The 23,197-nt window shown below is 36.9% G+C and overlaps 1 protein-coding gene across 1 annotated transcript in view; it reads left to right on the forward strand.

Annotated features, from left to right (window-relative positions):
* The first annotated feature begins 759 nt into the window (after positions 1-759).
* The window catches only part of DNAJC1 (DnaJ heat shock protein family (Hsp40) member C1), a 216,974-nt gene continuing 194,536 nt past the window's right edge, over positions 760-23,197 (forward strand). The window contains exon 1 of the mRNA XM_017511880.1: positions 760-1,309. Within this exon, the coding sequence (XP_017367369.1) occupies positions 1,085-1,309 (225 nt within the window). The 5' untranslated portion in view covers positions 760-1,084. The remainder of the gene's footprint in view (positions 1,310-23,197) is intronic.

Consider the following 23,197-nt stretch of genomic DNA (forward strand, 5'->3'; position numbering starts at 1 on the left):
TAGAAAGTCGGGGAAGAGAAATGTGAGAAAGACAAAAGGAAAATAGAGTTCACACAAGAGAATTGTGGCAGAGAAAATAAATTGAAAAGAGGCTGAACAGAGGCAATGTAAGACTAGGAGGTGGGACATTGTTATGGAAGAGAGAAGAGGTTTTTAGCCTTTTTTTAAGAAAAGAAAAATCTCAATTGAGGTCTGTTTTCAAAAGAACCCCATCTGGAGGTGGGCTAAGGTGGATAAACTACATTTCTCCTCCAACTATGATTGGGTCGCCATTATTAACTATTAATGCTACCAGGCCATTTTATGGTATTATGCCTGTAAATCTTATAATCAGAAGCATACTTTTGGTCTTGGTTTGAATTCCTTTTCTGCACCATCTCTCTCTACTTACTAGATTTGCGCCTTTTAGACGCTGGTTCAACTCGTTCTGTCTTTGCTGATGGACTAATTAAATGCATGGAACCGAAGCCATAATTAATAAGACTTCAAATATGCTTTTAGTATTCGGTATCTAGGGGAGGGGAAGACAGTAGCTATTTCGGGGCAAGTCCACGTGGGGAGTTCCAGATAGACGTGTGATGGCTATAATCGTCCCTGTCTCTCAGCCCGTGTGGGCACAGGTACAGCTCCTTGGTGCGCGCGACCTACTGAGAAGCATTTCTCTCAGGCCCAGATCTGGGGCGCCCAGCGTCCCGACTTCCGGCCACGCCCCCGTCCCCACGGTTGCTAGGAGACGTGATGTCACCGGAAGAGAGGCCTGGGATAGGCTGACGCGAAGGGAAGCCTCTCCCCTCATGCAGCCCCAGCGCCGGGCGCTGGCTCTCCAGCTGAGTGTAGGCCTAGGGGCGAGGGTCGGCGGAAGGTGGCTCAGGCTCCGGCCCCCGCCTGCCCACTTACGTGTCCGGCCGCCGGCTCCCGCCACCTCCGCGCTCCCTCTCGGGCCAGCTGCCCGGCGGGTCACTCTGGTGCGCCTGCCCGCGCTTTCCATTGACAGGCGCTGTTCCCCACAACCTCCGCCGCCCGCCACGTCCCTGCTCTCGGCCAACGGCGCTGCGCTGCGGGTGACCTTTCCGAGCTCAGCGCTATGACGGCTCCTTGCTCCTGGCCGGCTCAGCTTCCTGGGCGCCGCCAGCTCGGGCTGGTGCCGTTCCCGCCGCCACCGCCGCGGACGCCGCTCCTGTGGCCGTTGCTGCTGCTCCTGCTAGCGGCCGTGGCGCCCGCGCGCGGCTGGGAGAGCGGAGACCTGGAGTTATTTGACTTGGTGGAGGAGGTGCAGCTCAACTTCTACCAGTTCCTCGGGGTGCAGCAGGTAAGCGCGGAGGCGCGCGGGGCTGGGCGGAGAGGGGCCAGGGCAGGCGGCCGGCGACCCGGGTTCCTCCGAGAGAGCCGAGTACCGTGGGCAAGGCTTGGTCACCCCGGGCTCTGGCTGCCCTCAGCCCGGGCCACCAGGGTCCCCAGCCTCGGAAGGACGTGTCTGCCTTCCCCAGATCCTCACTCCTGCCCCAACTTTTCTAGTCCCAGTTTCAGTGACAGGCTGGACGGCGTCTCTAGCCTGGGGTGGGATGCCTTCTCTCTGCTCTGGCGTTCTGGGGAAGAGCCTTCCCCCTCCAGCTATACTGGAGAAAGAAGGAAGAGTAGTGTGGGTAGACTTTTTTTTTTTTTTTTTTTCCAATTTAACGCCTTGCCTTTGCCTTCCTGTCCCCCTGAATGTGAGAAAGAGCAGCCACTTCTCACCCTAAATGATCATCTTCCACTTACCCTCATCCTTATTTATTTCAGCTGCCTCCCTCTGCTTCCCTTCTGGGAAGATAGGAAAGCACTGCGGCCAGTGTCTGTGTTGCAGAAGTTTTTCTTACCTTGCACTTTGTCACCTTTTTAGCCTGTTAGGTAGGGGTTCCTATCGCAGTTTAGAAATCTGAAGGAATTTGAAACCTCTACCAAGTTGGAGCTGTTAAGTTTTTTGAGCAGCAGAGAACTTGGGGTGCGATTGGAAGAGAAGCCCTCAACCAGTAATGTTGGATTGGGTTGTTATTTTATTTTCCTGTTGTTTCATTTCGCTTTCTTTTTTAACTTGAGACATTAACTCGTAAAATCCGTATGTTGCTTTAGTTATACCATTGAGGGTGGTTGAGTGAGGGTAGATGTTCAGTTTCTCTACCTGAAGCCTTGTGCCAAGGAGAAGATGACATTTCGCGGATTTCAGGTTTGTAGGGTGAAAGATGTACACTTCATACGATCTGATTGAGCCCTTTGTACAATGCTTTGAATAGTTATGGGAGTAAAAAATTAATGTTTACTATAGTTGTCATTCAAGGCACACTTCACGTGACTTAGATATGAAATGTACATCCCCTTCCCCCTTAGATTATCATAAATGTGGGTGAACTATTGAACTTTCACTGAATTTTAATTTTCAAACATGGCATTTTCATTCCATTACTGAATATAAAATTGCCAGGTTGCCAGGGTACCATGAGTTTGACAATTTTTTATTTTTGTAAGAGTTACAAAGTATAGGCATTTCACACTTCAGATTCATATGTGCAAGCAACTTCGTATTAACCATGTTTATGATCTATTACCTGGTGCCACTCCCTGCACATAGAGACACTATATACCTCATTTTCAAAGTAAATGTTGGAGTATGTGTAAAAATAATTAGTGAAACTCTAACTCTGATGACGTTTAAGAATGACTTTAATATCGGGAATAATTAGAATTTATCATCATTGATTACATTCTGTAGATTTTACACATAACCTATCCAATAATCTTGAAGATTCAGTTATTCATGAAAAACTAAGTGCCTTTAAGAGAACAGAAATTCAGTATCAGTAGTTTAAAATTTAGATTATGTAATCTAGCCTTTCATGGGAACTCTCATAGAATTTTCATTTATAATTTCATGTAACTTGATTTGCATAGTTAATTAGGAAGTGTGAACAACCAGAGCACTCAACTTTCTGGGGAAAGATAAGAAAATAAAGAAGCATAGGTAATCCAGAAGATTCTTTGTCAAGGTATACTTTGACAATGACTTTCAGAAAACAGAAATTTGGTGGAGACAAACGCAGCCTGTCCAAGTTCTTTCATGTATAGTTTTCAAGCCAGAGTCATTTGGTGACTAGCCAGACATGAGGGACCAGGACATAGTAGGTAGGCTACTGAAAATGGTGATGTGGCTCTATGTGCTAATCTCTTCTTGTTGTCGTTCATGCAACAGAGGTTTATTTGGTGCCTATTGGATTTTAAGCATTGGGAGTTGGCCTTTATATAAAACAAAACTCCTAACCTTATAGTTTAGTAGGGAGAAACAGGTAGTAAACAACCAAGTAAGTAAATATAAATTTTATATGGTCACAGAGGCCTCTGAGAGAAGTCAGGGAGTAAGCCATGTGGATAATTGTTGTGTTGTAGGCCATTTGGGCCTCCATAGCAAAATGTCATAAACTGGACAGCTTTTCAACAGCAGAACTTGATTTCTCACAATTCTGGAGGCTGGGAAATCCAAGATTAAGGCACCGACAGATTCTGTGCCTGGTGAGGGCATTCTGGTTCATAGATGGCACCTTCCTGCCTGTCCTCACATGGTGGTAGGGGCAGGGCAGCTCTGTGGGGCTTCCTTTATGTGGGCACTAATCTCATCCATTAGGACTCCACCTTCATGTGTAATCACCTCACAGAGACCCCCACATTGTATTACTGTTACATTGGGGATTAGATTTCAACATATGAACTTTGGAGGGAAAAAAACATTCAGACCGTAGCATAGTGAAAGGGCATCCAAGGAGGAGTAGAGAGGAAGTGCAAAGGCCAGGAGGCAGGAGCTTGCTTAGTGTTTCAGGAATAGCAGGGCAGGCAGTGTGGCCGGAGCAGAGTGATCAAGGAGAACAGTAATGGGAGATGAGATCTGAGTTATAGGTGGTAAGGGAGGACCATGTAGGGCTTTGTAGGCCCTTGTAAGGACTTCGGCTTTTACTTACAAGTAAGTTGGGGGAGGTGGTGTTTGAACAGAAAAGATACATGATTTGACTTGAATTTCAAAATGATCTCTTTCCTGTGCTGAGTATAGTCTGTGAGGCACTAGTTACTTAGAGGGATAATTATGGTATAGATTGGACCTGAGTGGTAGCAGTGGAGATGGTGCAAAGTGGTCGGATTCTGGATTTAATTTCAACGTGGAGCGAACAGCATTTTACTGATGGCTTGACTGTGGTATGTGAGGAAAAAAAAGAGAAATTGAAGATTATTCTAAAGATTTTGGCTACAGTAACTGGAAGGATGCCATTGTCATTTATCAAAATGGGGAATCCTGGATTAGGAGCCTGGTTTGGAGAACATCAGGAATCTGGTTTTTGGACATGCTAAATTTGGGATGTCTATTAAACATTGAAGTTGAGCTGGTACATAGGCAATTGGTTATTCAGGCGTAAAGTTACAAGAAGAAAAGTTTGGGCTGCAGATAGGAATTTGGGAATCCCTGGCACTTACAGAGTAACTGGATGCTACAAAACTGGATGAGTTAAGGGAATAAAAGAATGTAAAAGAAAAGAGAAGAGAAGAGATCTGGGAACTAAGCCTTGGAGAGTCCAGACTTGAAGAGTCAAGGAAATGGAGGGGAATCAACAATGGAGATTGAGCAGGAACAGCCAGTGAGGTAGGAAGCAAGCCAAGATAAGGTTCTCTCAAGTCATGTGAAGAAAGTGTTTCAAAGAAGAGAAGGGGATCAGCTGGGTTAAATGAAGATTGATGATTCAAATAAGGTGAGCTCTGAGACTTCACTGTTGGAATTAAGAGTGTGGAGGTCATTGGCTACCTCAGTAAGAACTGTTTTGATGAATTGGTGAGATTAATAGTCTGGATATATTGGTTTCAGGAGAGAATGAAAGGAAAGAATTGGAGACAATTCATATAGAAAATTCCTTTGAAATACCCATATCCTAAACTAGAAGCCAGAGATGGTAGTGACTGACAGTGGCATCTTCTTTATCCCCTTATCCACCAGGTCTAAGATAATTCAGACTTACTCTCTAAGCTCTATAATTTGAATAACAGATGACTTAGAACTTGGACCAGACCACCTTATGACCTTGGGCAAGTTAGTTGCCTCATTTTTAGGACAGATGGTAGCTTTTTATTTTCTTCATAGTAAGGCACATAGTAGACACTTAAATATTTATTGAATCAAGCATTATAAACATTGTAACTAAATGTAAACAGTAATTCTCCAAACAGGTTGTTGCTTGATAGTTTTTACTGGACAAGTTTTACTTCTATGTAGTTTTCCACAGACTTCAAGCAGCAGAATAATCTCCTTCCAAGTATTCTTAGATTTCAAGTTTGTTCTAGAAGTCTAGAAAGGGGTTGCAGAAGTCTTTAGGAAGAGAGTATATACAGATGACTTATTAGTTGCTCATACTATTTTTAGAATGACTTTAATAATAGGGCATTCCAATGTGGATATTGCATCTTTCAGAGGAGATGGGGGGAAGATGAGAGGAGTGTAGGAAAAAAGATGTGCTGTTGAAAGATCTTTGGTTACCAATTTAAATTATAGGCTCCTGCACAGTATTTATATTTTGTGTAACAGCACCTGCTTCTTGAACACCTGTACTTCTTGTGGGGTCAGTGGCAATTCTTTTCTTTTCTTTTCCTTCTTTTATTTTCCTCTCTCTCTCTCTCCCTCTGTCTCTCTCTTTCCCTCTTTCTTTCTTTCGATGGAGTGTTACTCAGGCTGGAGTGCAATGGCACGATGTTGGCTCACTGCAAACTTTGCCTCCTGGGTTCAAGCAATTCTCCTGCCTCAGCCTCCCGAGTAGCTTAGATTACAGGTGCCTGCCACCATGCCTGGCTAATTTTGTATTTTTAGTAGAGATGGGGTTTTGCCATGATGGTCAGGCTGATTTTGAACTCCTGATTTCAAGTGATCCACCCACCTCAGCCTCCCAAAGTGCTGGGATTACACGTGTGAGCCAATGCACCCAGCCTCTGTATTTCTTTTAATTGTCTTTTGGGACCATGGCTTTCCTTATCCTTTGTACAGTAATTCTAGCCAACAGTAAACACTTCATATTCACTTTTAAAAATCTGTGAATTGAAATCTTGACAAGCTAAATTATCTTAAGTTTTGTAGTATTTACGCGATGCTGAAGTCAGAGTTGTCTTCATGGTGCTAGTCAGTCATTATAGACTTCTATTTATGTAACTAGAAAACGTGCTTCATTCTCTTTCTCTCATGTTTTATAACTAACTGTTATATTCAAATGAATGCCAAAACTTGGTTAACAGTAGAAAAGCTATTATTGACATGTGCTTATGAAATATTTGGATTTTAATTTTTAAATAAGAATTAATAAACCTTTTAAGCTCATTCAATCTATATTTTCAAATGTACATATTAGCCAGCCTGTTTAGAGGAGGGGCAATTGTTACGCGTTCATCCATGTTCCATGGTGGGGAGTAACTTCCATAAAAAAACACCACTGATCGCATGACCCATATCTTACCTCTCTCCATGGAGGTGTGAGTTACCTTGCTGGAGGGTGATTGCCTTTGCTCTGTTTTGCTTGATTAGGAAGAGCTAATCAATCAGAAAACTATCAGCAGTGGAAATCACTCTCTTTGCACCTCTCTGCCCAGACCAGTAAGGCAATTATCCTAACCAGACTTACCCTTGAGCATGCTGTCTCAAAGTCTAGACTGTAGAGAAGAGGGCAAAAATTGCTAGCAAGCCCATTTGGCCATCACACTTAATCTGTATTCTTCAATAGCTGTATCAATTATAAATGTGATAGTTCATCTCTTGTCTGCCTGACTCCTGTGTCCACTCAGCTTTATGGATGGGAAAAACCAGTTAATGGGGCCTCCCCAAAGCCTATCACAGTCCTTTTAGAAATGAAAATAATGATTTCATTCATGGATGACAGTGAATTTGTACTGTGATTATCAGTTTTCTCCATTGATTCTTGTGGTGGAATCCACTTAGCTTGTGGGGTGGAGTGTAGTTCAGTCTTTCTCTATTGAGTCTATCCTTTGTACATGTGTGTTGTGTAATAATAGCTTCCCTATTTTTATTGTAGAATCCAATTTTTTTTTTAATTTGAAGAAAGATATACAAAATCTAGAATGGTAGATAATCTTTCACTCATATTTCTGATGTAGGTATGCATAGAGTTAGAGCTGAATAAATACGTGTTTAATTGTCTACATCTTTGCATCAGATTGAATTATCATAAAATTAGTTTTCTTATGTACACACTGTTTTTGTAATATGGTAATGTAGTTTAGTGGAAGATGCCTGAGACAGTTTTATGGGATAAAGCAAGTGTATTGTGAAAATTTTGCCATATATAATCTAGAGCTGATGGAACTGAGATTTTCTTTTAGTTTTAAGTTTCCTTTTTCACTTTATGCTATTCTGTTTTTTCTTTACGCTAATTACGAGAATACTCTTAGAATATTTTATCTTTTATTATTCATAGATAATAGCTTAAGGTGAACTGGGAAAGTGGAATTAGCTTCTGTTATTATAATTATTCCTAGAGATATATTCTAAAATATTATATGTGTCACTGTTTTACCTAGTGATTGGTTTAATATGGTGAATTTCAAAATCATATTTTGTTCAATGTTAAGAATAAAACAGAGGTTAAAGTTATTTGACTTGATTACTGAGAGGAGAATTTATATGGCAATTTTAAGTAATGCCAATAAAAGTACTGTGATAAAATGCCTACTATCTATACTAAACCTTTTCTCAGCTTTGTTGTGCTGTCTTTAAGTGAACTAGTTATTCCACAAATGCTACTGTGACTTTCAGAACTGTTTTCTAATGTAGGCTTTATTGGGTCCATTTAGCCAGTAATGATACCAGTTAATTCCACCTATAGTTAAAAACAATTCCAAAGCCTTTCTTACAGAGTTATACAGAGATAAAGGAAAGGAATTGCAGTGGAAAGAGAGACTTCTGATTGGGTAAACAGGACCCTAGATTATTTTATAAGGAAGTTACAGTCATATTTTCAAAAATCTTTATTTTCATCAAAACACTTAATTATAAAAGATGGGTCCTATACTAATGAATGTAAAAATATGATTACATGTTTAGAATAACAGCATGGTATTTCATTTTAAGAACTAAATAGTTTATATTTGAATATTACTTGTATTTACTGAAATTTTTTGTCTAAGAGTGTCATTAGGACCTAATTAGAAATTTAATCTAGAATTTGTGTTTCATTCCCCATCTAACATAATACTAGATTAAGCAAGGTTAGGATTCATTCACTTATTTTATAAGTGTTTCTGATTATGTCACCCAGCAACTGAAATCTCATATGTAACCTGGCATATTACAAAAGCAAGGGCATGCTATGTTCTACGTTTTGGATTAGAGTATGTGTTTAAAATAATATACTTTATTATCAGATGGATGCCTGTTTTATTGCTACTGAGGCACTAGGCATTAAGCTCTGTGCAGCTACACAGTTAACTAATAGAATTTGAGTTAATATTAAAGCTAAGAGTCTAAGATCAAGAATTAAATAAAGGACATGCCATAGTATATGCAGCAGCATTAAAATGGAAAAGAAGCAACATTAAAATGCTACCAAGAGCAAATACTAGAATTCTGAAAGATAGTAATTTCTCTGGTTAAACACATTCTGGAATACATACAACTTCTGTTTATAGAAGGAACAAGAATTTTAAACTGTTACATGAGACCCAACTGTGGCATGTATAGTGAGCAGTAGTCGAAATAAGTTACGACCAGAAAGTAAAAGATCATTGTTACCATTTACTGGGAAAGTCTGAATAGACCATAGAGAAATCTTAGGGTCCATACACATAAGGAAGGTAGAAACTTATTTCTAGTCAACTTTTAAGAACTTTATTTATACTATTAAAATAGGTCAGGTTAAGGAATCTATTTCATGACCAACTGAATTTATGCGTTACAAAGAAACCTCTGACTTTTAGAAAAATTTTTTAAATTGCAAATCTTAGTAGCAGTTATTTCCAGTTACCACACTTTCAGTTAACAAATAAGATTACTATTTAGGTTCTTTTCTGACTTTAAGTGGTGGTTTGTATTAACAGTTGGTGATTAAATTTGATTTACAGAAGTTAACATGTATAAATATGTATAAAGTAGGAAGTCTGGAAATTGTGACTTGACTTGTAGCTAATTATATCATACAATATTTCTGTATGGATCTTTTATCTGTAGTAGGAAATAGACTTCTTGTATTTAAATAAAGCATTTTAGTTTAGACATTTTATAAAGTTCAAATGATGGCCATGTTGTAGAGTTCTATAGTTTTACAGAATCAATGTATGACTTTATGTCACACCTTTGGCAGTATATAAGGTTTAACTTAAAGTAAATTAGATTGATTTTGCAAGTATTTATTCTGGAAAGCTTCACAGTTTTTCAACATGCTGCCATCTCTTAAAACACTGAAGCTTCTTGCTTTGAATTGCCTTCAAAGCTTGCAGCATATTCTTCACATTAGCCTCATTAGTAGTAAATCTTAAAGTTGGATTTGATTTTTAGCTATAGCTAATAGTCATTTGGAGCTAAATTTGGTGACTAAATTAGGTTAGCAAGCTCGGATAAATAGTTTATATTGATAAAAAGATCTGAATATAAATTTCATGTAATGCTCATAGACTACCTTGAGGACTGTTCTCAAAGAAAAGTTCCAGAGAAGTTTTGAATGATATAGACACAAAGTAATAAATCTGCAGCTTTACAAGGTAATAGAATGTATTAGAGTAAATGATTCTTGGTTAACTTATTACTTTGTGGGTAGCATTTTTTTTAAAAAGTTTGCTCGCAGGATAAAAATGTATAAATAAAAGTGACTTAATTTTAGAGAAGTGGGGAAATATAGAACTAGAAGAAAATATTTCAATTATTTGCCTGCTTTTAATATTAAAAGCAAAGATCGTGAAAGCATTCATTATATATTTCTATAATAAAGCAAGTTAAAACTGAGTTGCAGAGGAATTAGAATAAATGTTAGAGATAGAGGTAGTAGCTGAGAATACCGCTAAGGAAGAACGCAGGATATGGACGTACACAGAAAAGAGAAATATACACAGAAAAATGCATAAATACAAATATAAATGAAAATGGAGTAATACCTCCATCTTGTGGCCTTCTTTGGATATTGCCATTTAAAATGTTGAGGGGTTGTATTTTCACAACTGTAGGCATAAGTAAGAATAAAATATGAGACAGGTGAAAACAAAATATGAGTCAGAGAGTTCTTGCAGTATTTTGCAGGGACTTTTAAGACCGAGTGCCCCAATTGGTGTGCTGCAAGCAAGTGTGCTGACATAGTGATACTCTCCCTTGAGCAGCCTTAACAGTTTACTCCAGTGTGTCTTACAAATACAATTTTCTGTGGTGTGCCATGGTATGGAAGAGGTTGGAAAAGCACTGCTAATGCTTGCAGTTCTGATGCTTTTCTTCCAGGGGAAAATTTATGAGGGAGACAGAGTGCATGTGTGTGTGTATGCATTTATATACTTATAAGTATGTATATGGTAGATATATTTATAAATTTATGAGTGTAAAGACTGAGTGTATAAATTTATGAGTATAAAGTGTTTAGCTTGTAAGGTATATAAGGTAAATATAAAAGTATATATGTAAACATAAAATTGTTTTATAAAATTAATCTTATCAAAATCTTTTCTAAACTAAAGATCCTTGTTTAGCTCTCATAGAAACAAAAGCATTTTTTAATGTATGGGCAAGGGAATTTACATAGGGACAGAATCAATAAGCCTTTGATGAATTAGCATTCTTTACTTGATTACTTACCCTGGATGTCAGAATGGCCATTAAATGTTACCAAAGTTTGCTGTAACTCTAGAGTAATACCTTAATGATCTGTAACCATTCTCTGTATGTAGAGGATACAAATGACTTTGAAGTGTATAAGTATTCAAATTCTGGGTAGCCTAAAGTAATATTTTGTAACACTAGGTGATAAGATAATATTTTACATACAAATCTTGACTGCAGATATTTCAGATTTTTGACAGGTGACTTTTTCAAGCCATTGATCCCTTAGAGCAGCACTGTGCAATAGATATATGATACAAAACACAGAGGTGATGTTAAATTTTCTAAAAGTCATGTTTAAGAATCTTAAAGACAGGTGAAATTAAATTTTTTTTTGAAATGGAGTCTTTCTCTGTCACTCAAGCTAGAGTGCAGTGGCGCAATATGCTCACTGCAACCTCCACCTCCTGAGTTCAAGCGATTCTCCTGCCTCAGCCTCCCAAGTAGCTGGGATTACAGGCATGCATCACCATGTCCAGCCTGAAATTAATTTTGTTTATGTGTTTTATTTAACCCAATATATTAAAATATTATTCCAACATGGAATCTCATTTTTAAAATTTATTATTATTATTATTATTGAGACCGAGTTTCACTTGCTGGAGTGCAATGGCACGATCTTGGATCACTGCAACCTCCACCTCCGAGGTTCAAGCAATTCACCTGTCTCAACCTCCCAAGTAGCTGGGACTACAGGCACATGCCACCATGCCCGGCTAAGTTTTGTGTTTTTAGTAGAGATGGCGTTTCACCATATTGGTCAGGCTGATCTCGAACTCCTGACCTCAGGTGATCCACCTGCCTCAGCCTCCCAGAGTTCTGGGATTACAGGCGTGAGCCACTGCACCTGGCCAAAAATTATTAATTAAATATTTCACATTTTAGCTTTTTGTACTGTCATCAAAATCTGTGTATATTTTACATTTATACTTCTAGCACGCCTTAATTTGGAAGCCAAATTTTGATTGAAAATACTTGATCTGTATTGAGATTTCATAAGGCATATAGCTAGCAAGTAGATTCACGTACCGAAATTGTTGTAAGCAAAAGTTTCTAGTAACTAAATAGAATATCACTTTTTCAATTTAAATATAAATTAATTAAAATTAAAATTTTGGTTTATCAGTTGTACTGGCACATTTTAAGTGCTTAAATATTTCTAATGCTTGTTGGATACCATACATTGGCTAGCACAGCCTCAAGGAATTAACATTTCTGTATTGCATATATATAGCTAACTGTTTTTGGGTAAAATCACTGATTATTGTTTTCATTTTGTCAGGGACATAGTTTGTAGTTTTCATATTTTTTAGCTTTTATTGTTTTGTATTTAGATTGTTCCAATTGTGCCAGCTACCATCTTCCTAGTTAGTTGTCTATACTATACATTTTGACTGTACTTTGTTCTGTAAAGGCTGTTGATGTAAAGTTGATACTGTTCTAGGAACATTGGTTGTCTGAACTTCCATGCATAGCTTGTCTGCTAAGGGTGGTTTCAGGTAATCAGTTTAATTACAGTTGGTCATTTGCTTTTGCTAACTCATCTATTATATTTTATAATTCTTTAAGTGTTATTTATTAACTTAATGTATTAGGTCATTAGTGATATTTTGACCAAGAAATCACCACAGTTCCTATTTTATAATTTTAGCTTTCAGGGTGCTCATTCTCCCTATTCTGAAACTTATCCATCTTACATGTTGCTAGCTATGAAATGTTCACTATATTCTCTGATGTCATCTATTTTGATTATTAGAGTATCTTTAATTAAATGTTTTAAAAAAGAAATTGCTAGATACATTTCTGTTTGTGTACCAGTCTGTTGGCTCTTTATAATACCAATCAGGGATTCCAACATCATCCTTTTTTATTAGCTGCCTCTGCTACCTCTTCATAACTCCTAATGAGTACTGCTTTCCTTTGAACTGAATGCTTAATTAACAATCTTTATGCCTTTACCTTTTGTAATTTCATAAATAGCTGAGAAAACGAAGTATATCTTACTGTTGACAGTTATTACACATATGTAGCTCCTGTTATTTCAAATGGACCTCGTACATGCAGGAAATTGCACTGGTGTCCAAGATCTTAAACATTCTATGCTGAGGGGAAAACAGCAACAAAACAAAAATTTAAAAACTGACAATAGAGTCCTGAAGTTGGCAGAGACCTCACGAGTGTGTCTTTCCTTATGTAGGAGTCTCTTCTGTAGCACTCCCAGCAGATGATCTTCCAGCCTGCTCAATGGTGTCTAGCAATAGGGATTATGAAACAACCTAAGTTTTTGTATAATAGTACTCAGTGGAAATTTGATTCTTAAAGCCTAAATCATAATTCTTATCTACTTTCAATGTATTCATTGTCTACTGCAGTACCCCTGAACATATACTTCTGAATAATTTTTCTGTATACCTTAAAATAAAATACACAAGGGAAATAATTATTTGTTGATTTTCTCCACATAGTAAGGCTTTCTTTTTTTTTTTTTTTTTTTTTTAATACAGGCAAACTGAGGGGCTACTTGTTTTCCTGTCTTTAGATATGTACCAAAGCCACCCTAGAGACGACTCAAGCCACCATAGTTATAGTTGTCTTGGCACTATACTAGGAATGATTTGTGGTTACTATAAATAATGCCCAGTGTTTATCAAAGTCAGCAATAGGAAATTTTTGGAAAATTGAAAAATAAGATGATTTGTTGTATGCCATCTTTAGAGGCCACAGAAAAAACTTAATTAAAAATGTAGCCGGAAATTGCTATAGACTCTTGAAGCAGCACCCCTGTGTACAGTTGTCCAGTTCGTGTATCTGCTTCAAACCTGTCATTGTGCTATAAAAACATTTTAGACTTTGGCATGGTTAAGAAGAATTGCATATAGGTAGTTAAACTGTGAAGTAAATAATTTTCTTTGATAATTGAAATATTATGTTTCTGCAGGTGGAATTTTAATTTTCACACCCATCTTGAGTGGGAGTTTCTCTCTCCTCTCTCTTCACCTCTCCCTAGTGGCTTTATAGTTGTTTTTACTCTTTTCTGAGACACCTAGGCAAGAAGTAGGTCTTATATAGGTAGCTTAGGGCTCCCTCCTGAGGTTACATTGGGGCCATTGCAGATCCAGATATCAAGCCTGCAGGTCCCTTGGCCTGGTCTCGACTGTGGGGCTAAAACCATTGCCTCTTAACATCTCAGATACATAATGTTTTATAAGTTGTAGCCACAGGCAGTGTCCTTCTCACTTTTCACATTTTTTTTTCCACACAGGTGGTGGCGTACCACTGTAATTCCCGATTTCAAGCAGCAAGCCTGGCTGTGATTCCAGGCCTTTGTAGAGTACTTTCAGCCCTCATCACTCTGTGGGAGTCAGACTTCTGGTTTTGTCTGCCTACTTGTAGTCATGAAGCCCAGAAGGCCTATATCTTAACCCCTATTTATGATTACAAGTTTTCATTTGTTTTTGTCTATGGAGATACCTAACAAGTTTTTGATCATGGCTATATGTTTATAATTTTCTCTCTTTAAATTTTAACATTGCTATATGTTTGGAGTGGGGTTTGGGAGGAAGTCCTTCAAATACTTAGAGTACAATTTTCATGTTGGAACATTTTAAAAAGCTGCATTTATTTTATAATATTATTTTTTAAATGTTCATTTTCTTATTATCCGAGAACCTTTTGCCACGTATCATCCAGAACTACAGTCAGGTATTGACAGTAATTTAAGAGGCTGTTACTTAGGCATTGAAAGAGACTGTCTACTATTCCATCCCTGTTTCTTTCTGGCAACTATTCCCAGACTTTATTCAAGTCTAGGGGGTAAAACAGTCAAGTAACATTTCTAAAATCATTGAATCCCACCAGGTTTTGAATATAGAGATAAATAAGTCCATTATCTCAGAGTGACATATATAGCCTTATGATTGGAGATGCCCAAAGGATAGTCCTGGACTGTCATCAAACTAGTTAGAAAAATTTGCCAGGTGAGATACTGAAACTTAGGTGCATGTCAGAAAAGCCATGGGCTAGAGAAAATTAATCCTCCTAAAGTTAAATTATATGCGGGTAACTTCATATTGACCCTTTATAAATATATTTCACTCATAAACCTCTTAAAAAGACTTTTTCTTTCTGGACTAAATAACATTTGTTTTCTTATAATCAGTCTTCAGAGATTCACCAAACAAAACATAGGACAATGAGGCTAACCCTCACTAAAGACTGTTTTAATAATCAAATTAATGGGCAATACTAAAATTGTAGAATTCAATGGATATTAGCTTCATAAAATTAAACATGATCCATAATTGAAGCTTTTTAAGCTGTTTATAGAGTACATATTTGGAACATACTTTAAATGATTTATTTTTAAGGAAGGAAACATACAATTCAAATATATAAGAGAAGATAAAGGGCCCTTTCATTTTGAAGTCATAGGATTTAGTCACCAGCCTGTGTGACACTGTGAGACTCCATCACAAACAAACAAACAAAATTATATTTTGAAATACTGTGAAACCAATGGTAGAGAAAGAAATACAGGCAATCACCCTTAGTCACTATGTCTCAGCATAGCCATTAAAAGAATTTTAATGCATTTCCTGTTCTTCGTACGTACGATTTTTCTTATATTATTTTAATCATAATACCCATCTCAGTTTGATCCTGCATTTTTCAAAACTACACGTTAGATCATAAACGTTTCTGGTGCTAGTTTTTGTATAATTTGAGGAGCATATTGATTTTTAAATTACTGCATACCTTTAATATTGAATTGCTAATCTAAGATAAGTCTTTTAAGGGTAACAACATGGAAAAGAACAGTGGTGTAACGATCTTTTTAAAAGGCATTTTTACATATAGGCAGTTGATGCCTTTCTAACATGAGTAACAATACTCTCTGCACCAGTCCTCTGTAGTAATATTTCTAACTTTTGTTTTTGTGACACAATAGGATATGCACAGCTACCTAGATTATGTTAAGACATGTTGATAATAAACTTTGCTTTTCGTGTTTGTTAATTCATTAGTTCTTTTTACAGTATTACTGTAAAATAGTAAAGCATAGTAAAGAATGAGAAACAATCAAATTGTAATAAGGAGAATATTTGAGTAAATTATGACACATTCTTGGTATGCCGTGAAAACTACGTAGCAACCTAGGAAATACTTGTAATGTTAGTGAAAAAAGCCAAATATCAAGTTGTATTCAGATTTTATTGTAATTTTGCAGGATTATATGTGTTTGAATTGTGGGGGTGGTGGAATTTTATTTAGGGGAATTTTATTTATTTCATTTAGAGTTCTGCTAATATTACTAACATATATCTGTGTAGATTATATTACTTTGGAAAGAAGAGTATTGTACAATTAAAACACACTGGACAAGTTAACAACAAATGTTTGCATGTTTATGAGATAAATTATATGGATATTTTAAAGCCTTTAACCACTGAAGATTATAAATGAGAAATTAAATAAGGTAATTTTTTTCAAACAGCCTGGGTTGAATGAAGTAGATTTGTTGTCTGTGTTGAATAAAAGTGCTTGTAAATATACTTACAGTAAGCTGTGGGTATAATTCTACATTCTGATAAATACCATGTTATTCTGTTCAAGGAAGCTAACTAACTGGTCTTGAGGATGACACCAGTTCAGTGCCTCTAATCTTTGTATTACTCTTCTGAATGCTTTTGTATATACTGTATCTCTTTAATTCAGTATTGTAGGTACTACTGAACAACCCACCTATATTACAATATTTACCCTTTAAATACTCACAGTGCTTATAGTTTAAAGCTGTGCTGTCCAGCACTGCAGCCACATATGGCTATAGAGCATTTGAAATGTGGCCAGTTAGACTAAGAACATTAGTTTTACATTGTATTTAATTTTAACTCCCTTAAAATTTGAAAAGCTGAGGAAGTATAAAATGTTTTCCCATTAAACATAATTTTATTGTTTGGATAGAACTACATTTCACTTAATTTCACTTTAATTATCAAAAATGTAGCTTATGGGCCGGGTGCAGTGGCTTGTGCCTGTAATCCCAGCAATTAGGGAGGCTGAAGTGAGTGGATCATGAGGTCAGAAGTTGTAGACAAATCTGGCCAACATAGTGAAAGAAACCCTGTCTCTACTAAAATGCAAAAAATCAGCCATGTGTGGTGGTGGGCACCTGTAGTCCCAGCTACTTGGAAGGCTAGGGCAGGAGAATCATGTGAGCCCAGGAGGTGGATGTTGCAGTGAGCCAAGATTGTGCCATTGCACTCCAGCCTGGGTGACAGTGCAAGACTCTGGCTCAAAAATGAAAAATAATTTAGCTTATGAACTGAGATGTGTTGTAAAAACTATACACTGGGCTGGGTGTGGTAGCTCATGCCTGATCTCAGCACTTTGGGAGGCTGAAGCAGGTGGATCACCTGAGGCCAGGAGTTTGAGACCAGCCTGGCCAACATGGTGAAACCCTATCTCTACTAAAAATACAAAAAATTAGTTGGATGTGGTAGCTGCCCCCTGTAATTCCAGCAACTCAGTAGGCTGATGCAGGAGAATCGCTTGAAGCTGGGAGGCGGAGGTTGCAGTGAACCGAGATCGTGCCATCGCATTATAGCCTGGGCAACAAGAGCAAGACTCTATCTCAAGGAAAAAAAACAAAAACAAAAAATTTCCCAGCCAAAGTGTTAGCAAGCTGAATGTAGTAACATATAAAATGGATTAAATACCATGATCAAGTGGAATTTATCCCAGGAATGCAAGGTTGGTTTAGTACCTAAAAATTGATTCATATAAGATTACATATTTATAGAATAAAGAACAAAAATTATATGATCATTCCGGAGAGAGAATATTTCCTCAACATAATAAAGAGAATTTAAAAATATATCTGAATATGCCCAAGAAGATATACAAATGCTAATAAGCACATGGAAAGGTGCTCAATACTATTAGTTATTAAAGAAATGCAAATTTAATCCATAAGGAGATAACATTATGCCCACTAGCATGGCTATAATTAACATGAAGTACAATAAAAAGTACTGGTAAGGGTGTGGAGAAACTGGAATACTTATGCATCCATGGGGGCAATGTAAAATACAACCACTTTGGAAAACACTGTGACAGTTTTCTTAATAAAAAAGTTAAACTTAACATTCATCTCAACAATTCCTCCCAGGTATCCACAGAAGAGAAGTGAAAATATATATCCACACAAACACTTGTACATTAGTGTTCATAGCGGCATTATTTATAATGTTAGTCAAAAAATGGAAACAATTCCAAATGCCTAGCCAACTGTGAATGGATAAACAAAATGTGGTATATCCATTCAGTAGAATACTATTTAATATTTGGTAGAAAAAGAAAGAACTTCTGGGATAAAGCACAACATGGATGAATTCCAAGAACATTATGTTAAGTGAAAGGATTCAGACTCAAAACAACTACATGTTGTATGATTTTAGTTATTTGAACTGTCCAGAAAAGGCAACTTATATATAGAGATAGAAAGCAGGTAGCTGGGCACAGTGGCACATGCCTGTAATCCCAGCATTTTGGGAGTCTGAGGAGGGTGGATCACTTGATGTCAGGAGTTTGAGACCAGCCTGGCCAACATGGTGAAACCCCCACTCTGCTAGAAATACAAAATTAGCTGGGTGCCATGGTGCGTACCTGTAATCCCAGTTACTTGGGAAGCTGTGGCAGGAGAATCAGTTGAACCTGGGAGGCAGAGGCTGCAGTGAGCCAAGATCGTGCCACTGCACTCTAGACTGGGCGACAGAGCAAGACTGTGTCTCAAAAAAAAAAAAAAAAAAAAGAAAGAAAAGAAAGCAGTATACTGGTTGTCTGGGAATGGGGATAGATTGCAAATGGACAGAAGAGATCTCTTTACGGTGATAGAAATGTTCTAAGATGGGATTTTGGTGATGGTTGTACAACTCTGTAAATTCTTTAAAATGAATTATACTCTTGCAATGGGTGGATTTTATGTTATTTAAATTGTACTTCAACCAAGCTGTTGGAAAAATAAGGCATTTTTTTTATGGGAAATTTTCAGAATTTTCTAAATTGAGTCTTGTTTGATGGTCTGTAAAAGAACTTAATTTGTGAATTATGGCATGTCTGAGCATTTAAATATTTTCACTCTGCAACCTCTTCATACCAACACATGCACACACAGACACAACTGTGTAAACTGAGTACCTAAGTTTATTTCTACTATTGCATCTTTGTTGTCAGAACTTGGTCTCATTTTGTTTTTAGTTTTGATATTTATTAAAATGTAATTTCTTTAGTGTACAGTCTCTTAAAGATTTGTTAATATATTTGTATCTTTTGATTAGATTTTTATACTTTGTAGAAAAGTTTCCAAATGATAAAGCTGAAAGCTGAAATTTCAGATGAAAAATGATTTTAAATATCTAAGTCAGACTAATCACCTATTTATTCTTCTTTTCATAGAATTCCTATATTATTGGATATTGGAGTTTTAAAAGTACATTTTTCTGCCTTCTTTACAGGTAGTCGTGGCCAGTGAGCAGAAGACATGGGTGGGGCTTCTGGTAAAGGTTTTAAAGGGTGACACACCATTTTACCCTTTTTTCTTGCTCCTTTTCTGTTCTCTGAAATTGGATGAGATGTGCATAGCCACTGTAGTAGATATCTTGCAACTTGAAGTAACCTTGAGAAGCCAAGAGGAGAGATATAGTAGAGGCCTGGGTCCTTGTGACTGTAACGGCTTCGCCTCTATTCTTTTATGTAAGAAAAAAAATAGACTTCTATCACTTTTTAAGCTGTTGTTATTTGGGGTCTCTGTTACAAGCAGCCTGTTTCTTATTACTGTTCTTACCAGTATGAGGGGTTGTTCTTTAAGTATTTTTTCTATTAAATTTTTTATATAAAAGCAAAAAGTAAAAGTAAATTTAAAAACATTACAAGAAAACCACTCTTGATATTATTATCTATAGCATTTCAGGTTTTTCAACTTCTTATGTCTTTTTTATTGGCCTCGGTAACTTTGCTCATACTGTTAACCGCACCTAAAATTTCTTTTGACTCCTTATGTGAGTTGTGAGTAAAGTATGCAAACTGCTTTTTTGGTTTTTTATTATAGTAAAATATATATAATGTAAATTTTACCTTTTTAACTGCTTTAAAGTATAAAACCCAGTGACGTTAAATACATTCACAACATTGTGCAACCATCTTCATTATTCATTTCTAAAACTTTTCCATCATTCCAAACAGAAACTCTGCACTGATTAAACAACACCTTACCATTCTTTCCTCCCCACTGGCTCCTGGTAACCTCTAATCTACTTTCTTTTTTTTTTTTTTGAAACGGAATCTCACTCTGTTGCCCAGGCTGGAGTGTAGTGGTGCAAGCTCAGCTCACTGCAGCCTCTGCCTCCCAGGTTCAAGTAATTCTTGTGCCTCAGCCTCCCCAGTAGCTGGTATTTACAAGCGAGTGCCACCACACCCAGCTAATTTTTGCATTTTTAGTGGAGATGGAGCTTTACCACATTGGCCAGGCTGGTCTCAAACTCCTGGCCTCAAGTGATCTGCCCGCCTCAGCTTCCCAGGATTATAGGAGTGATCCATTGTGCCCAGCTCCTCTAATCTACTTTCTTACTCTTGAATTTGCTTATTATAAGCACCTCATGTAAATGGAATCATATAATATTTGCCCTTTTGTGTCTGGCTGTTTCACTTGTCTTCATAATGTCTTCAGGTTTCATTCATGTTGTATTATATCTTGAATTTTCATTCTTTTTTAAGGCCAAATAATATCCCATTGCATGTATATACCACTTTTATTTATCCATTTATCTGTTGATGACATTTAGGTTTTCACCTTTGGCTATTGTGAATAATGCTGCTATGAACATTAGTGTACAAGTATCTGTTTGAGCCCATGCTTTGAATTTTTTTAGGTATATACCTACAGGAGTAATTGCTAGATCATATAGTAATTCTACATCTAACTTTTTTTTTCTTTGAGACAGGGTCTTCCTCTCTTGCCCAGGCTGGACTTGAGCGGCATGATTATAATTCACTGCAGCCCCAAACTCCCAGGCTCAAGCAGTCCTCCTGCCTCAGCCTCCCAAGTAGCTGGGTTTGTAGATGTGCGCCATCATGCCCAGCTAATTTTTTATTTTTATTTTTATTTTTTAGAGATAGGGTCACACTTTGTTGCCCAGGCAGTATGTAACTTTTTGAGGAACCACCAAATTGTTTTTCATAGCTGCTGTGCCATTTTCCATTCCTACCAGCACTGTGCGAGAGTTCCAATTTCTCCACATCCTCATCAGCACTTACTTTCTACTTTTTTTATGATAGCCATCCTAATAGGTGAGAAGTAGTATCTGTTGTGATTTTGATTTGCATTTACGTAGTGACTAGTGTTATTGAGCATCTTTTCATGTGGATTATCGGTCATTTGTCTGTCTTCTTTGGTGAAATGTCTCTTGAAGTTTTGTCCATTTTTAATTGGATTGTTTTTTTGTTGTTGGTTGTAAGAGTTATTCATATATTCTAGATATTAATCTCTTATCAGATATATGATTAGCAAATATTTTCTCCCATTCTGTGGATTGTTTTTTCACTCTCTTGCTAATGTCCTTTGATACACAAAAAGGTTTTCATTTTGATGAGGTCCAATTTATTATGTTTTTCTTTTGTTTGTCTGTACTTCCGTCATATCAAAAAATAGCCAAATCTGATATCACGAAGTTTTTTCCCCTGTATTTTCTTCTAAGCATTTTATAGTTTTAGCTCTTATGTTAGATCCATTATCTATGTTTTAGTTAATTTATATATATGGAGTGAGGCGTCAGAGCCTAACATAGTTAAAGCCATAAAAACAAATTTTAATTAGAAACTATTACAGTAGGAGAAAAAAGACTTCATTATAGAATGAAGCTTAATTCTGAATACAACATGGAAAGTGGAGATTTATAGCCAAGGAACAGGGTCAGTGGATGGAAGATTACTAAGAGGAAACATCAAGGTTAAGTGAGGGACTCTGGTGACACCACTTTAACAAGATTTTTGCCAAAGGCAGGCCAAGGGAATCAGGTATTGCCTGAGGGATAGTGGGGATGATGAATTTGGAGGGTGATCAGATATCAATGGCAGGGCTTCTGGCTTAACTCTTAGCAGAATTCTTGCTAAAATTGGGTAATGCAAAGGAGGAGATAGAAGCCCAAAGTTTGAGGCCTAGCTGGTGAAGATGGTTTAGAGGAGCCTGACTAAAGTTTGGTCAAGGAGAGAGTCTTTGTTAAAGTTAAAGGTTCAATTTTATTATTTTGCATGCAGATATCCAGTTTTCCCAGCACCATCTGCTGAAAAGGTGTTTTTGAATATTTATGTTATCTTGTGTAATCTTTAAAACAGCCCTACCTAGTTAAGTATTTTACCCTCATTTTACAAATGAGGAAATTGAATTTCAGAGACGTACCCAGTCTCAGAAAACTAACAACTGGTGGAGCTTATCTGTTAGGTTCAAAAATCATAACCATTATTTTGTTATTGTTTCTTACTATTTAAATGTTACCTATTCTTAAAGGCCCAGCCCAAATTTAATCCCATTATTAAGATTTTCTCCATTGCTTGCCGTTCTAATCAGATATGACTACTGTCATGGAAAATTTTTAGTAGAGTCTTAATTTATAGTACACTGCAAATGGTATATTTTCAATACATGCCAAGAGAGTAAATGATAGAATTGTGATTCAAAATAATCTAACTGGTCCCCATACCAGTGTAAAATATTAGTTGAAAGGATGGAAATAATCAGGGAAAAATGTAATTCTACATTTTGCTTAAGAAAATCATTTGCACAAACATAAAACAGGGAGATGTGGTTTGACTTGAGTGAAGATAAACACATTTTAGTTGTTCACATGCCGAATCAGGCCAACAGCATTATGCGTCTGCTTTTAAAATTCAACTCTAATTTGCATTAATAAACATAGAAACAGGGTGACTTGATCACAGAAAATGAGAAGTTTAATGCAATCTGCATCAATGTATTATAAACACTCCTGATACCACACTTAAGGAGGAATATTAACAAACTGATTTTTTTTTTAAGGGAGGCTACAAATACAGTAGGGGTTCTGAGAATCTTGCCCAAAAAGAACGTATTTAGTCTGAAAAGGAAAGGCTAAAGAAATAATGTGGTCACTGACCTTGAATATTAGACTTAAGAAATATATTTTAAAACTTTTTATTTATAATTTTTCATTTTGAAATAATTTCAAACTTAACAAAAGGTGGCAAAAATAATACAGAGTTCTCATATACCTTTCACCTGGCTTTCTTAGATGTAACCGTAATAAA

Source organism: Cebus imitator, unplaced genomic scaffold, assembly GCF_001604975.1.
Source record: "Cebus imitator isolate Cc_AM_T3 unplaced genomic scaffold, Cebus_imitator-1.0 Scaffold456, whole genome shotgun sequence".
NCBI lineage: Eukaryota > Metazoa > Chordata > Mammalia > Primates > Cebidae > Cebus > Cebus imitator.